Consider the following 16,978-nt stretch of genomic DNA (forward strand, 5'->3'; position numbering starts at 1 on the left):
CGTGTAGGACATTGTCCTCTTGTGCTGCCATTAAACACTCGTTGCTCCAGTGGATTGTGGACTCTATCACAGTAGTAATTTCCAACAGACCCCCTGCTTTCCTGCCGTTCCCGGAAGTCCTGAGTGGGAGCATCGGATTGGCTGGTCTTTAAGTCATGTGCCTGCACCGGAGGTGCCATGGTGTCGGGAAGGGAAATACTTGCTAGCTGATAAATATTTTTGGTCTCTAGTTCAGTGCAGGTCATGGAGGCTGTCAGTAAAAGTTGTTTGGTCTGTTGAGCTGCAGTGTTGTGCAAAAGATGACTGTCAGCCCCCTGACGCCCACTGGGTACCAGTTGGGAGCTAATTTCCCATTGGCGCGTGAATGCTATGTGGATTATCCATTCATTCCAAAAAAAGACTTGAAGCAGCAAACAGTTTTGCTCTGAATGCTTCTTTACTTTCTTAAAATGACCTTTCCTGCGTTTCTTCCCTTTTGCTACAGCTCATTCCCCACCGAGTTCTCTTTGGCTTCATTATCTGAAATGCATGCGTATTTCACAAGTTCGTTCCTTTCCTTCTGTGACCAAATGCTTTTATCGCCACTGCTCTTCTGTGTTAACTGGAAAACAAAGCTGGAGGAATTTGGGTTTCATGAGATGTTGCACCCCACCCCCACCCTGCTCCCACCAAAATGACCTCGGGAGATGTCACATTTGGGAGATCTTTTTCAGGAACCATCAGCTAAGTCTGAATTGTGGTGGAAACGTGAGCACGTCCTCCAGGATGATGGTAATGGGCCCCAAATCGAGCACAGCCCAGCTTCCCACACCTCCGTGCAATCTCACTGTGCCGGGTAGGAGGCCCTTTGCTGAAAGGCGGCTCTGTCCCACCAGGGAACCTATGGTTTCAAGACTTAAACATCTTTTTTGGAACTTGATTTGGAAGAGTTGCCTGAACTGCCACCTTGGAAAGAAAGTTTCTCTGTCCTTTCAGCCGGGGGTGGAGGGCCGGCTGTGAAGGGTGCGGGGGTTCTTTGGCAGTTGAGCTCCACCAATGTTTTCTCAAGCTGAGACTGAGCTCCATTCATCCTCCTGCCCGTGTGTGGCTCCGTCGCCCCCAGACAGAGCCGGCCGGCAACCCAAAGTCTGCATTGAGAACTTGATCCCCTCGTGCAACGATTAAGTTTTAGTAAGTGAAATAAAAATGCTTCAGCAAAAAAGAAAAGAAAAGGAAAAAGAAAAGCAAGCAAGCAAGCAAGTGCGTGCGGAACGACGGAACAATACTTGTTTTATTTAACTATGAAGAGTTTTTGACAGCGCCCCCCCTTCTCTGCAGGATATGAGAACTCTGGGTCCACCGCAGCCCTGCCCCAGGGATCTCACGGCAGAATTAGGTTGGGGGGTGGGGGGTTTGAACGTAAACAGTGACCCTCAAGGCCTGGAGTCCGCTCGCTTTCTCCTGTCTCTCCTGCTCGCTTGCCACCTCGCCCCCAGCCCCACCTCCCCAGACAGGCACACACAGAACACTGAGCAACTTCAGGTTCGGGCCGGAGGAGAATAAAGGTGCTTTGTGAAGGGAAGCAAAACATTCCTGGGGGAGGTGAGGGGCCTGGGGCATGAATGTGCCCTCAGTCTGGGCTGGTTTTGCACACCACGGCTGCTCCCTCTCCCTCTCAGGCGCACCCAGGAGGGAGTTGGAGGGAGGAGGGCCCAGCCCCCAGCCAGGAAGCTCTGGGCGTGGGCAGGGCTTGTGGGAATGATTTCATTGGAAAGGCCTGCGATATTTTTTCCCCTCCCGTGTGTGGTTCTTGGAGAAAGTTGGAGGTGGTGGTGATTTCAGTCGCCCTGGCCGCCGCGAGCAGGAGCTCCTGCCGCAGGAAGGCACTGGCCGGGCCTGCCCGGCGGTCCGCTCCGGGCCCTCCCGCCACGCCTGGGGCCGGCTCTCTGCCTCCACAGCCCTGGCCCACCTTCTTCTGCACCCATCGTCCTCCCCCTCGCTCCCCCCTCTCCAAAGCCCGTCGGGGCCCTCTGTGTGCGGGGTTCTTTTTGGGTTTCTCTCTTTTGAAGAAAACTTTTGAGAGATGCAGATGTCACTTAAGGCCTCACGGTATCCTGTACAAAGTGCTCAAATGTGGAAATGAGTCCTTGGCATTTTTATTTTTATCGATCGATTTATTTTTAACCGGCGGCTTTTTTTTAATCTCTGTGTTCTGCTGTGTTTCTTGTGTTTAGTCTTCAAGTGCTTCGACTGACCATGACCCACTGGGCCCCCTCCCTCCTGGCTGGGGTAAGTACCGAGTTCTACTTCCATGTCCTCAGCTGTCTGTAGGCTGATGCTCTGTCTTCTTCCCGTGCGAGTCTTTCTCACTCCCATCCCTCAATTCTCCATTTCGCTTTTCTCCAGCACATGCTGTGGGGATGCCCTAGTGGGAGGTTACAGGCGATGGAGCTGGAAGGTTGGGAAAGTAATTGAGTTCCCCTGCACCCCTGTAGCATTCACCTGCCATGACTGAAGGGTTATGACCCTACGGACAGAGTCCCTTAGCAGCCACGAGACTGTTGGGTTTTGGTCCTGACTTTGAATGGTCTACCCAGCCATCCATCCTGTCATTGACTAAGACATTTTGACAGTGACTTACCCGCAGGTGCACTGGTTTCAGGTCTGTGGCTGTGCCATTGGAAGGAGCCACCTTACCAAACCTTTTTTTGCAGCCAGGATGTTGGAGGACTTCAGCCTAATTTTGACTAAAGAAAGCCACCTTTTTATTTGTGACCCAGTTGTGAAAGAGACCAGAGGGAAGCAGATGAGAGAGTTGAGCACTGGGCGGCAACTCTGTGGAGGCGCGTCATTGCTGATTAATAACGCCATGCTGGATTCTCCTTGTCATTGGAGAATTTTAAGTCCTGGGCGTGATTTGCCAATAATGAGTTAGAGGGATGGACGTCCTTGACTTGGGAGAGATTATGGGCTTTATGGCTATTCTGGGAAGGAGTAGCCATGCAAAAAGGGGTCATGAGAGATGGTGAGATTCCATGCATTCTGCAGCTCTGAACCGGGTCAGGGTTTTGTTCAATACGGCAAGAGTCCCTGCGTTCCGAAGAGGGCAGTTTTTGCAAGAATCAGCATGTGCCGGCTTTAGTGTGTTGGTGAGGCCAGTAGCAGACAGTAAATGCTAGTTTGATAGTGGTCACAGATGGTTATTAAATTGGGCAGGGGCATGCTCCCCAGTAAAGACGGAGAAGGTGACAATGATAGGATGAACATGACCTGGGAAAGTACAGCTTTTGAGCTGGATCCTCTTAGTGTAGACATATTACTCCCTGCTAGTAATTTACCAGATTCCATCACCTCCCTGGGACCCATAGTGTGTCACTTAGGGAATTACCACTGTATTCCAGAGCACTGGAAGGACCTTGTAGACCTTCTAGGGGGATGTGTTGGTTAGTGAGGCCTCCAGACAGTTCTTGAAAATCACCGATGACCCATCTGGCTCTTTGAACTGATGAAAGGTCACAAGTATCTCAGAGATCAGCAGCAAGTCAAATGTGAGGAGTCAAACACAGGGTCCCTGGCTAGGCAGGGAAAATGCATCAGATTAAACAAGAATGTATGATGTTTGGCAGCCAGTGGACACTCTGACCCAGAGCCAGGGGCCCGGAGTCGTTCCTGGGTCTGCAGAGTCCAATGATTTCTTTCTGCTACTTGGTCACCAAGTAAATCTGCTACATGATTTGGTTCTGCTACATGATGGTCACCAAGTAAGAGCATCTGCAGCGACTCAAAAATAGCTCCCAGAAGCCAAGTGTGAAATATCTGAGATGGGATTAGGAGCCATGGTCAGAGTCAGTGGTGTTTACATGCAATCAGGAAAACACACAAGATTATATTGGTATGAAACTGAGAAAAAAGAACATCTGGCCGAGGGCCAGGGAACCTTCCTAATCACATCCTTTGGGCTTTGTGTGGCTTTTCCAGGGCTGTGACAGGGCCACCTCCCCAAGAAGAGTTGAGAGTGAACAGAAAGAGCAGCAGAACCAAGTGAGAATTGTGTTTAGTGGGAGCCTGCTATGAAAGCTGTGCTCTCCTGCTGTCAGTCCTAGGTCCCTTTCTGCTCCTCTAGGAGAGACCCCCCCCCCCCCCCCGTTCTCCCTGCACCCCGGCCCATGGGTTAGGATGCCTCAGGTTTATATCCACATGTTTTCAGCCACCCTGACCCTGGCCATGTGACTACATGCTTCCAGGTCTGCTTCTTCCTGAAGGAAGCAAACTAGATGCTAGGGTTAGGGCTTTCCCAGCCCCTAAACTATGAAATTACGTGCGGTGAGGCAGTTCCAGGAGGCCCCGTGGCAGCATTGAGGGCATAGGCCCCAGACCGGCTGGACAGATCCCCCACCCTGAGGATCAGCATGGGCTTTGGACCGTGGCAGAGCAGACACAAAGGATCTAGTTTAAAGCAGAAGCTTCTGGAATGGAAGAGGCCTCTCCTTTTTTTGAGAACCTTCTCCAGAAGCCTGCCTTCTGTGGGACAGTCCCACAAGCTTTTCTGAGGTGATGGTGAGTTCTGTAATAATCTTGGACATCTTTCTTTCCTTTTGTCTGTGTTTTTAAAATTTCTGTCGGGAAATGGATACCATGTAAGACAGAGACCAAGGCACCTAGGGTGATACTGAGAACACTGCAGCCTGATGCTTGAGGGGAGAGGTGTGAGTTTCTCAGTTCTAGGCCTTTCTTAGCTTTTGGTTTGCCTGTACCTTCTGGAACTGGTTCTTTTTATTTTTTTAATTTCACCCTGTCATTGTAAAAGAGGGAGGGTCATTAGCATCTGTTATTTGGGGGACAGAAGCAGAATTGAAGGCTCACGAACTTCATGGGAAAGGTGACCTCTCTTGGGGTTCGAAGCCTTGCCCCTCGTCTCCCTTGTCATCCACTGGGAGCTGACGGAGTGCCTCTTACACTGCCTCTCACAGCCTGGAATCAGTAGCTAGTGTGGGTCTGCCTGGATCCCTCCCATGAGCACCCGAGCCGTCATCAGTGCCCCAGGAGTGGGCGAGATAGGAAAGATTGTCCAGAGGCCAGAGACCATGTGTCTGAGCACCCCCAAACACTGGCCTGGCTCGAAGCACACACGAAGGTGTTAGAACAAGGTGGGCATTGTAAGTGCCCGCAGCCCCAGGCATTTATTGCACATGTGCAACACGACCTTTTGCTGGGCTATGAGAGTTTTAGAACAAAGCTTTGCCTTCACGCAGGGGGAAAGAGAGAAGGCAGACGGGAGTAGGCCCTGTGGTACCGAGTACTGATCAAGAAGGTACGAAGGAAAATGCAGCCACCCCACAATGACCCTGCCTGGATGGAGCAGTTGCAGGACCAGAGACCGGCCCGTGAGGGACTGGGGACGGGACCAGGGTTGAAGGGAGGCTGGCCGTGCCTCCACTTTGCGCACAGCTGGATGCAATTATGCCTCTGGTTTCAGCTGGGGCTGCTCCCCCTCCGTGTTGCCACACCGCCCCCTTTCCTCCAACAAATCGACCAACCAAAGACAGTGCTGGATCTTGAGTTGGAAATGTGTTTGACCCTCCCCCACTCTCCAGTAGGGAAAGATTCTCTTTGTCCTTTTTACCAGTGACAGATGTGAGTGAGCCAGGCTTTCATCGGTTAAACTTCTCTAACAGGTCTGGAACAGGGGCAGAAATTGAGACCGCTGGCACTCAGGACGTGGGAGCCAGAGGGGAGTGGAACTCAAGGTCTTGCAAGCTGATTGTCGTCTTTTCTTTATTCTCCCATGGCAGAGAAGAGACAGGACAACGGACGGGTGTATTACGTGAACCATAACACACGCACCACGCAGTGGGAGGACCCTCGGACCCAGGGGTAAGGACATGGGCCAGGTCGGCCAGGTGTAGCTCCGGCGTTGGCCAAGTGCCTCGGAATGCATGGTCCTCCATGGCCAGTGTTCAGGGATATCTTCAGCCAAACACGAATGCCCCAAGACCCTTACCATGTGGTGTCGACCTAATGAGACTTGAAAGTGGCTCCTTGAATTGACTTTCTCGATGGATAGAGAGTGGTGTCTGGGCCAGTTGTGCACATTGCCGATAGCGTGATCTCGAATGGCTTGAGGGAACCCCTCTAGAAGCTAGTCTGGGATGGGGCCTGTCGTGTCTCAGGATCGCTGGCTCAGGCCATGGCCATCCACCCAGAGCTGGTTCTTTGGCCTTGGGACAGTACGTGACCTCTCTTTGCTACAGAACCGTCCTCACGACTTGGGTGGTACCAGGTGTGTTTCCTCCAGACGTGTCCTCAAGGGCTGTGCAGGGCCCGGGTGAAAGCGGAGAGAAAGCAGCACTCTGGGAACCCCATCCTTCTAGGCCCAGAAGGAGACACCACCCCTTACCTCCTCTCTTCCCGTGCTTCCAGGATGATCCAGGAACCAGCTCTGCCCCCAGGGTGGGAGATGAAGTACACCAGTGAAGGGGTACGCTATTTTGTGGACCACAATACACGCACCACCACCTTTAAGGATCCTCGCCCAGGGTTTGAGTCTGGGTAAGGACTTTCCACAGGCAGTGTTGGTATCTGTTCACACCATCCGGGTTCATCCTCGTCTCGATCCTCTTACTGCCCTCTGGTGGCCAGTTTTAATGTCACATTAATGGCGTCGGGGTTGGGGGAGTGGGGGGGGTGGGAAGGTGGGAAGGGGCTATCCTGTTTATTCCGAATAACACTAGTGGTCTTTCTGTAAAAGCAAGAAGTCTGGCCTTATTTCTGGTTTTTCTTTTTACTCCTCAAATGTGTCTACAGGAGACCTAATGACGGTCACTTCTTTTCCTTTCTCGTCTCTAACATAGCATCAGCTTTCCTCAGGGCTAACAAAGTACATTGCTAATTTTTGAGAAATCACATGGGTTCTAGAACATCTTTGCTCTTCCCAGGACGAAGCAGGGTTCCCCTGGTGCCTATGACCGAAGCTTTCGGTGGAAGTATCACCAGTTCCGGTTCCTCTGCCACGTGAGTTCTGGGACTGGACCTCCCGCAGAGGTTGGGTGATTGAGTTCACTTAGCATGATTTCCCAGCCTAGCAGAGGTAGTGAAACGCGTGCGTCTTAGGGAGGGTCGCCAGTCACTTGTCTTACCCCAGGCGACTGTCTGACATCATCTCCAGGAAACCAGCTCCCGTTCCTACGGTACCAGGCTCTCCGCCACTGGTCCAGGGAGACGGGGAAGCCTGTTTGTACAGACAAGAGACTTGACCGTATGGTTGTGACTGAGGTCCTGACTCGGGGTTTGTTTTCTTTCTTTGTTTCTTTCTTTCTTTTCAGTCGAATGCCCTCCCCAGCCATGTGAAGATCAGCGTTTCCAGGCAGACGCTTTTTGAGGATTCTTTCCAGCAGGTTAGAGAATAATCATGGTACCTGAGACCAACGAACAGGAGGCCCCCTCTCACCACCCCGTCTCCTGTCACGTGGCCTGTTGAATCCATGTGGTAGCGTTTCCAAGGTGTGGGCCTTGGTGACAAGTCTCTGCTGAACAGCAGGCCTTAGAATTCCCTGCCCCGCCCCAGCGTGCCACGGAGGCAGGCGTGGCACTCTGGCCACGATGCTCTGTCTCCCCAGATCATGAACATGAAGCCGTATGACCTGCGCCGCCGGCTCTACATCATCATGCGCGGCGAGGAGGGCCTGGACTACGGAGGCATTGCCAGGTAAGCTCATCACCTCTGGAAGGCTGTGTGGCACCCCGTTGCCCCAGAAATGCCTCCAGCCAGAACGCTGCCTCCCCCTTGCTCACATTGGCTCCCCAAACTCCTGCACCTTCAGGAGTAGGCATGGGTGTGGCTGGTCCACATGGGCGCAGGAGCAGTGTCCCAGGGTCCCCTTCGGGGCTGGGAATTGACCCTTTAGTTTTTGGCCTGTGGGGAGGCTGGGAGCTCCCAAGGGAAGAGCTGAGGACAGTGGCTCATGATTTCTGTACTTGAACCATTCGGCAGTGGCTAAATAGTGATGTCCTGTGGTTTCAATTAAAAATCGGCCCCAGGCTTCTCTTACTGGGCAGCTGGGGCAGGTCAAATCTGGTGTGTCCCTGTGTGCCTGACATATATAAGCTCTGTCCCAACCCGGAGGGCCTTGATCAGGGCTCAGCTACACATCATGTGCAGAGGGTCAAAAATTAAAATGGCTGATGTGCCTATAAGAAGAGCCTAAAGCATTGGCCTGCCCTCACCCAGTCTGCCTGCAAAAGTTAACAGACTCTCTGACAAAACGTTGCCTTGGATAATGGGGCTGAAGGTCCCCTGGCAGGGAGAAGGAGCATCCTGGCCTACGGTGACCGCTCAGCTCGCTGACCTCTCACGGTGTGGGGACGTCTTCTCTCTTGGTGTTGGGTTCACTTGCTTCTGGTCCTCTGTTTGCCGGTGGTGCTGCCCTCTGTGTTGGCCCCTGTGGATCAATTGCTCTTTGTTCTGTGGTGACCATGGTGACCTTCTCTCCAGGCTCTGCTTGGTGGTGTGGCTCCCACCCCGTGTGTGTCTGTCTCTCTGTGTCCTGCCAGTGGTTTTACCCTATGGTAGGTTACGTCATGCTGTTCTACCACAGGGTAGAACCACGGACGGGATACCGAGGCACCCTCTGCATCGAAGGAACTCCTCGTCTGCCCGGCCACAAGCAGCCGGGGACTGGCCCCCTTGGGATGTCCCCCTGCTGGTTGAGCTCAAGCCTGAAAGGACCCTGAATTCTGGCTTGCGGCTTGTATCTAGGCCACAAAGAGATGCCAAGTCATGGGTGTTGGTTCAGAAAAATGCGTGGAAGTGTGGGAAAGGGTATGGTGATGGGGTCTGGGGGAGGGGAGGGGAAAGAGCAAGGGAAGCGAGATACCTGTTGTATAGCTGCTGGGAATGAGGTTTATAATCTAGAAGCAGCATGGATTACAGAGTTTTCATGCATCAGGGCTTAGGAACATATTGCTGTGTATTCATATTATGCTGCCAACTCAGGGTAAAAACAGGCTAGCTATTTCTTACAGCACCTGTGCAAGATTTAGAAAAAGATGCCCTTTCTCGAGACACTTCCATGTTAGAAAATGGTCATGATATCTTCGTTTTATTGGGAAAAATACCAGCTTGACTGCTACATGCAGAAAAATTATCGTAATAAATGTGCAAACCTATGCTATTTTAACATAGTGCCTTTGTACAGTGCACAGCCTGCACAGCTGTGCGTGGTGGCCTCAGGGTACAAAGAGCTCCTTTGCCATCAGACATACTGGATATCGGATGTAAAGTCCTGGAATGCATCACCTCGGAGCCCAGAGACATGCACGCAAGCTTTCCTGAGCACTGTCCACAAGTGCAATTGTTGTCCTGGTTCACCCTCGCTCACTGACCAGCTGTTAATACAGATTATACCAGGTGTTAATCCCAGTGGGGCTCGGCAACCAGGGACGCGTGTCTCCAAACTAGCCAAGACAAGACGACAGAGGAGGGTCACATCTCTGGTGCAGGTTGCGGGAAGGGATCCATTACCCTTGTTTTTCTCTGTCTTCTCTCACAGGGAGTGGTTTTTCCTCCTGTCTCATGAGGTGCTCAACCCCATGTATTGTTTATTTGAATACGCCGGGAAGAACAATTACTGCCTGCAGATCAACCCTGCCTCCTCCATCAACCCCGACCACCTCACCTATTTCCGCTTTATTGGCAGATTCATCGCTATGGTAAGATGCATTGTTGTGAGATCTCTAGAGAGGGCGGCTGCCGGGGAGCCAGGCCAACAGCCAACAGCCGCCTGCAGTGGGTGCCCCATCTCTGAGCCCCACGCGCCTCCTCACACAGCTCCTAACAAGACATGCAAAAAGCTTGCATTCTGGAGGTAGTTCAGAGCTCTGTCAGCGGTGCCCCCAGGGGCTATGAGAGGGTTTTCATGTTTGATTTGTGTAGGACTGGTCAAGCGATCGCTCACTTGACATTCAGTGTGCACCCCGCTGAGGGTGTTGGCATGACACACGCTGCCCACCTGCTGCCTGTCTCACGGGGGGAGAGGAGATGTCGGGGAGGTGCGTACCACGGTCTGTCACGAGCCTCGGGTGGGAGTGTTTGGGAGTATCTGACTGAGACGCTCACTTCTGGAAGGGGATTTGGAATCAACACCAGCTTAGAACAGAGTCCTAGTAGACTGTTGGTCAGGATGTAGGAGGCATCGTCAGGGAGTGGGTGAACAGTAGGAAAAAGGGAGTCATGGTACCCGTATTTATCTAGAAATAGGAACACGATGTGAATAGAGAAGGGAGTCCTGTCATGTGTATCCTGTTGAGTGTCTCGTGAGGGCAGAGAACCGGATTGAGAAGGGGGAGCCTATGAGAGTCATATAGTCCTTCTGCCATTTTTGGTAGTTGGAGATGTTTCATCGCTCACTTTCCTTTGCTTCTTCCTGACTTTCTGAATGCTCTGCCTGCGGGAACCCCAGAGCCCATGACTAAATATGTCCCTTCCCCTTGTCTGGAAGTTCTTGGCTAAGGTGCTGGGCTCAGGAAGTGGGCACATTCTTCCCAGGTCTAGAGACCCGCCTGGCCCCGCAGCTGACAGGACAGACCAGTAAAACCCTAGACTATTACTCACCACTGGCCCGCCAGCTCTTGCCATTGACAGCGTCTGCATTATTTTTGGCTGCCTCTGTGGCCCAGCTCTGAGCGTCAGTGAGTCAGGGCCGCCGCCTGGGGCTGTGCTGGGAGTGCAGGCAGATCTCTGCTAGAACAGGGAGCTGGCGGGTGAGCGTGCTGGGCAGGCAGTGGGCTCCTAAGGAGGCTGGCTCTGCTTGTCCCTGTGGTCTGCAGGTGTCCCAAGGTCGTAGGTGCTCTTGGGGAGAGAGGGCAGGTAGCAGTAGTTGGACTTTGGTGAGGAGCATCCGAGAGCCTGACTTGGGCAGGGTCCTCTGAAGACCGAACCCCTTTGGCATGTCTCTTCTTCCTCAGGCTCTGTATCATGGGAAGTTCATTGACACAGGCTTCACCCTCCCTTTCTATAAGCGGATGCTCAACAAGAGACCAACCCTGAAAGACCTGGAATCTATTGACCCTGAATTCTACAACTCTATCGTGTGGATCAAGTGAGTCCTCTCCCTTGCACCGTGCTGGGAGGAGAGGGGTCTCTGGGTGGGGGAGTAGCACGGTTGGCCTGTATGTTCTCCGCCAGAGTGGCCTTGCACTCTTATAGGCTGTGTAAATGCTTGTGGAGATGCACGGCTCCCAGGTTTCCCTGGAGGGCAGCTCTGGAATTCACTCTGTGCCTCAGGGAGAGGTCCCGGGCGCTGTTCGGGACTTCAGCTACCTGTGAGTCCTTGCATCCCACGAACACTAATGTGAGTGACGGAGCAGGATAAGGGAAGACCCTTCTGAGATAGACCTCTTCCCTCTTGGTGTCTCGTGCCCCCCAGAGAGAACAACCTGGAAGAGTGTGGTCTAGAGCTGTACTTCATCCAGGACATGGAGATCCTGGGCAAGGTGACAACCCATGAGCTAAAGGAAGGTGGTGAGAGCATCCGAGTGACAGAGGAGAACAAGGAAGAGTACATCATGTGAGTCTCAAGCACTGGGGAGCCGGTGGCAGGGGGAAGGGCAGAGCCCCCTTGTCTCTGGGGCACCCTCCAGCCAGGCGCCCGGGTATTTCACCGGGGATCACAGCCTTCCATTTGGCATTGGCCTGTGATGGCTACCCAGGGCCATCGCACGCTGACCAGAGCTGAGGAAACCGGGAGCCCCAGGTCATGTTAGGGCTCCTGTTTGCGCTTTTTTCCCCCACATGGTAGCCTTCGAGACTGCAGGGCTTTGAAGAGGCATGAAACTTGGACATCTCCCTCTTCCTTCTCCTAACTGGCAGGATTTCTGTGTCCCGGGTGCCTACCCAAGTCCATCCTCTGACGCGCGTCTGTGCGCGACTTCACCTGTGTGCCTTCTTCAGGTCTCTCGGTCTAGCGTCTTCACCTCCACATGCCTGAAGTTCAGCCAGCGACGGTGGGAGGTAGAGGAGGTGGTGGGATGTCACAGACTCCAGTGTCTCCTGGTTACCGTCAGCTGATCCCTTGCTGCCGTGTGACAACAGCCTTGTGGCAGGCCCCGAGCTGCACCTGAGGAGCGGGTCTCGGCGCCACTGGTGGCTGATCTTCTGTTTCAGGCTCCTAACCGACTGGCGTTTCACCCGGGGCGTGGAAGAGCAGACCAAAGCCTTCCTGGACGGCTTCAATGAGGTGGCCCCCCTGGAGTGGCTGCGCTACTTTGATGAGAAAGAGCTGGAGGTGAGAACTGAGGTTGCCTCCGCCCTGCGCCTCTGCCTCTGGGGCCGCCCTGCCCTCTGTTGGCCAACTGCGTCCCCCAGAGGGACTCACCAGTAAAACTTCACACTCCCTCCGGCCCGAGGCTGCGGGGCGGATGGGTGTGATCTGGTTTCTCACGCCTGTTCCTCCCCTGGCTCTCGTTTTGAGGGGTTCCACGTTCAGGGCTGTATCGCCCAGATCATTACCACCGCCAGCAGAAACAGATGAAAACGTTCAGGATGGTTTCACCGGCTAGTGGTGGATGAGGCACTGTGCACCTGTGGGGAGGGGGCTGGCGCCGGCCAGCTGACACCTGTCCCCTCTGCAGCTGATGCTGTGTGGCATGCAGGAGATAGACATGAGCGACTGGCAGAAGAACACCATCTACCGGCACTACACCAAGAACAGCAAGCAGATCCAGTGGTTCTGGCAGGTAGGCCCGGGACCCATCCCCCTGGAGTCGGGTGCGGGTCTCGGCTGGGGCGTTTCAGCAGTCAGCCACAGGAACGAGACCTGATGGGGTCTTAAGCGCGAGGACCCTTGTTGTGTGGTCACCTCCCTCCTCCTTGACGCCCTCCCCAAGGAGAAACCCGACCCGGGGCCGAACAGCGCGGTTGCGGCTGGCTTGTGGCTGGTGCACTTGACGGGACATGGTGGTGGTCAGCCTTGGACCAGCTGAAAACACTGGGGTGCAGGAGCGCCAGCCTGCGGGCAGGAAGGGAGGCTCCCGCAGGGCGCTGCTGCCCTCCAGCTGGGTGGGACGGGACTGCGTGTGCTGGGCTCCAGAGAAACCGAATGAGCTTGGAGTCCTGGATCTGATGAATTGGTTCTTTCCTGGGTGTAGTCTTGTCATTGTCGTCATGAAGCGTAGCACCCCTGGAGAAAAGGACGTATATGAACGTGTCGTCATGACAGTGCAATTCCCATCTCATAAAATTCATCATATTAAGGTGTACAGTTCACTGGCCTTTCACCGTGTGATGCGATCATTACCACCATCTAATTCCAGAACACTTCATCACCCCCAAGAAGAAACCCCATACCCCTTAAGCAATCACTCCCATCCTTGGTATGTTCTTAAAAGTACATGGGGCGCCTGGGTGGCGCAGTCGGTTAAGCGTCCGACTTCAGCCAGGTCACGATCTCGCGGTCCGTGAGTTTGAGCCCCGCGTCAGGCTCTGGGCTGATGGCTCGGAGCCTGGAGCCTGTTTCCGATTCTGTGTCTCCCTCTCTCCCTGCCCCTCCCCCGTTCATGCTCTGTCTCTCTCTGTCCCAAAAATAAATAAAAACGTTGAAAAAAAAATTTAAAAAAAAGTACAACTTGGATGGGAAAAGAAAATCCAGCTCGAGGTGCCCCTGAGACCGAGACATGTCCCGCGGACTGGTGGGGTTGTCCTATGGACACAACCCCTCAGAGGCGGTGGCTTGGGGGTTTCTGAGGTTGGTGGCTGTAACCCCCACCCCCCCCCCCGCCGCCGCCACCGACCCCGGGCTTTGTGTTCTCAGCCCCAAAGAGGGGTCCTGGCTGCCTGGAGTCACAGGTTAGGGCGAGGTTCTGGGTCAGGTGGCTTGTTTGGCTCTGCGCTGACTGGTGGAGTTCCAGGTGGTGAAGGAGATGGACAATGAGAAGAGGATCCGCCTGCTGCAGTTCGTCACCGGGACTTGCCGCCTGCCTGTTGGAGGATTTGCCGAACTCATTGGTGTGTCTCCCCTTGCCCTGCTGGTGCCCTGGGGCTGGTGTGAGGGCAGCTCGAAAGGCGGGCGGGGCTTAAAATCTTCTTGGAAGCAAGTAGTGGGCCTGAGCCCTCCCTCCACTGTGGGTGCAGCCAGGGTCCTGCCGTGGGAGGGGATGGTTCGGTTGTACCTGATGTGGTGTTCTTTGGATAACAGGTAGCAATGGACCGCAGAAGTTTTGTGTCGACAAGGTTGGCAAGGAAACCTGGCTGCCCAGAAGCCACACGTGGTGAGCATTTTGGTGTTAGTGGGCGGTGGCTAGAACCTCACAGACCGGATGAGCTCCTGAGGGCAGTCCAGTGAGTGGGGCTGCTTTGGGACTTGACTCTGGCAACTTCCGTGTGGCTCTGGGGTTCGAGAGGAGGGGCCTCTGATCTTTGGGGAGTTACGGCAGCAGTCCTCATGGCCTTACCGGCTATTAAATACTCAAACACTTCTCTTCCAGTAGACAGAGAGCTGCCTCCCCGTGTGCCCTGCTGCCCAGTTCCCCCTTTCTCCAGTGGCCCTGCCCTGTCTCCTAACCCTCCCATGGTCTGGGGACCAGAAGCATTAAGGCCTCACACAGTGGGGCCCTCAAGGACTCTCTTCTGGCGTCTGGCCACTTGGCATGTTTGAGCCACAGTCACATGAACTCTTTTGACTGCCCCCTGGCCAGGCTGGAGCAGGGCCATGGAACCCTGACCTCTGTGTTGACTCTTCTGTTCCCTCTTTCAACAGTTTCAACCGTCTGGATCTCCCCCCGTACAAGAGCTATGAACAGCTGAAAGAGAAGCTGCTGTATGCCATCGAGGAGACTGAAGGCTTTGGACAGGAGTGACCGAGGCCGCCCCCTCCCACGCCCCCCAGTGCACACATAGTCCCGAGTTCTTCCTGCCCAAGAGGCCAGAGGCCACGCAGCACTCGGGAGGCCCCCCCAAGCAGTGGCCGTGCATGGGACCACACTGTCATCAGGCTGGTGGTGGCAGAGTCTGACCTCTGGAGGCCCTGCCTGTCTCCCTCCCTTCCCCCCTACCCACTGGTGGCAGTCTGGAATAAAGCCCCCATGTCACCTTGGCCCCGTCACCCGTTTCAGAGTCTGGAGGCCTGACCCTCTCTGTAAGCTCTCCCTCCTTTTCCCCGAAGACCAGCTGTAGGTATGCATGAGCGTGCAGGGAGGGTGCCTTCTGCTGAAGAGCTATGGCGGAAGCCCTGGGTCTGACGGGCCAGTCAGGCGAGAAGGAGACCGGCCACTCGCTTAGGGTAGCTGTTCTGGGCCAACAAGGCCCAGAGTCTTTGCCAGTAAAAGAGGTTCTGTTTTAAATAGAACTTTCCCAGTGATCTGTGTAAGATGGAGGTCTGAGCGAGAGGAACTCCTCCCACACCAGGAGAGAGCTGGGCCTGCCGCCTCCTCTCCCTGCAGGCTCCCGTCACCGAGGCTGAGCAGCAAGGCCCGCCTCTGCACTCAGTGCTGGCCAGTTTGTTCTTTCCCGCAAACAAAGGGTGGTACCAGCTGCTTGGGTGTCCGTGGGGTGGAAACCACAGACTCCCTCAGACTTTCTTCTCCCTTTGACATCCACTTGAAGCGTTTTGTGTGCAGGATTGCTCTGTGTTTCGATGTTGGTGTGCTGCTGGCGCTTTCTGTCAAGGAGCTGGGATGCCAGGTGTTGCTGGGACCATGAGGGATTCAGCACCACTGGTCCAGGGATTCCCCAAATGGCTGCTCATCTTAGGAACCCGCTTAGCAGTTCTGTGAGCTCAGGCAGGCCTGACCCGGTGACTCCGCTTCCGCGCGGCCTAGTCCCCAAGCCTTGACAGAGAGGCAGAGGGGGCAGTGTCCTGAGTGTCACCCAACCTTGCCACCTTTGACAGAGAACTCCCTTTGCTAGATGTAGTTGTCCAGGCAGCCCCAAGTGCTGGAGCACGTGGGCGTGGGTGACCCTGTTGTCCCCCGCCAGCCCCTGAGGCTACAGGCTGGTCCATTAGTCTCCCATTGAGAATGCAGTGTGTCCCAGCCACCCTAGAGCGTGTTCATTCTGCCTAGAAGTGAGGCTTTATCTGCACGTGGAAAACGATGCTCTTGGAGACCAGTGGAAGGGCTTCGAGCTGCTGCACACTGTCTGACTTGGTTTCCGGAGCTCCCACCAGCCTCTGACGTGCGCATTCTGCCACGTGTGGAGACCCGCAAGGCGTACCTGCTCCTCTGGGATGCTGGTGGTTGTCGTGAGCTCCCTGGTGCGGGCCCCTGGGGCTCTAGCACTGAGCACCAGCTGTAGACTAGCTTGACCTTCCTGGGACCCCAGGCACATCCACTGATCAGTCACGGGGCCTCCTGGGGACAGCCTCACACCCCCAGGTCCTTTTCCTTCCCCCTGGCCTGCGGAGGGACGGCCCGTGTCCACTGTGTTGTGTGTGCTGATCTGAGTGGCTCAGCTCCCTGGAGCTCAACTTTTTTTCTTTCCTTGAGTCATTTGCTGTGCTTCCCCGCAGTGTCCTGCTCTACTGGGGGTTGGGGGTGTCAGCTGCCGTTGGGGGCTTGGAAGGCTGAGGCTCACAGGTGTTCCGAGTGTGTTCATGTGTGTGCGTGCGTGTACATACGTGTATATAACCGAGGTGTTGTGTAGAATGTCCTTCGGTAGCTCTGGGTTGGTCACCAGATTGTTTTGTAATGCCTACCCCCTTGCCTTGGTATTGCCAGTTTCTCGTGCAATAAACAATCAGCAGCTGTAGGTGGTGTTGGCGTGGATGTCTACAGAATCGCTGTCCTCCAGACAAGAGGCCTCTGGGCCCCATACACCCTCCAGGCCCACATAGGGGTGGAAGTGCCATAACCTTGCTGGTTTTAGGAATGTGCGTGTTATTAACCAAGACTGTCAGGCTTCTGATGGGTGGCTGAGTCCCTGTGCAGGGGTCACTGTTATAGCCGTTGGGCACGGTTACTTCACTGCACCCGTTGGACGCCGTCAGCCTCTCCCTGGCAGGCCTGGGTT

The 16,978-nt window shown here is 54.5% G+C and overlaps 1 protein-coding gene across 3 annotated transcripts in view; it reads left to right on the plus strand.

Annotated features, from left to right (window-relative positions):
* The window catches only part of WWP2 (WW domain containing E3 ubiquitin protein ligase 2), a 153,383-nt gene extending 136,666 nt beyond the window's left edge, over positions 1 to 16,717 (plus strand). For all 3 annotated transcript variants that reach the window (XM_040442962.1, XM_040442963.1, XM_040442964.1), the window contains 14 exons: positions 2,214 to 2,268; positions 5,772 to 5,853; positions 6,400 to 6,528; positions 6,915 to 6,990; positions 7,302 to 7,373; positions 7,596 to 7,684; positions 9,528 to 9,687; positions 10,942 to 11,075; positions 11,403 to 11,543; positions 12,140 to 12,260; positions 12,607 to 12,711; positions 13,882 to 13,978; positions 14,169 to 14,241; positions 14,730 to 16,717. In XM_040442962.1, coding sequence (XP_040298896.1) covers positions 2,214 to 2,268; positions 5,772 to 5,853; positions 6,400 to 6,528; positions 6,915 to 6,990; positions 7,302 to 7,373; positions 7,596 to 7,684; positions 9,528 to 9,687; positions 10,942 to 11,075; positions 11,403 to 11,543; positions 12,140 to 12,260; positions 12,607 to 12,711; positions 13,882 to 13,978; positions 14,169 to 14,241; positions 14,730 to 14,829 — 1,434 coding nt within the window. In that variant the 3' untranslated portion in view covers positions 14,830 to 16,717. The remainder of the gene's footprint in view (positions 1 to 2,213; positions 2,269 to 5,771; positions 5,854 to 6,399; positions 6,529 to 6,914; positions 6,991 to 7,301; positions 7,374 to 7,595; positions 7,685 to 9,527; positions 9,688 to 10,941; positions 11,076 to 11,402; positions 11,544 to 12,139; positions 12,261 to 12,606; positions 12,712 to 13,881; positions 13,979 to 14,168; positions 14,242 to 14,729) is intronic.
* The last annotated feature ends 261 nt before the right edge of the window (positions 16,718 to 16,978 follow it).

This window comes from Herpailurus yagouaroundi, unplaced genomic scaffold (assembly GCF_014898765.1).
Source record: "Herpailurus yagouaroundi ecotype Mexico unplaced genomic scaffold, PumYag 190, whole genome shotgun sequence".
Classification (NCBI taxonomy): domain Eukaryota; kingdom Metazoa; phylum Chordata; class Mammalia; order Carnivora; family Felidae; genus Herpailurus; species Herpailurus yagouaroundi.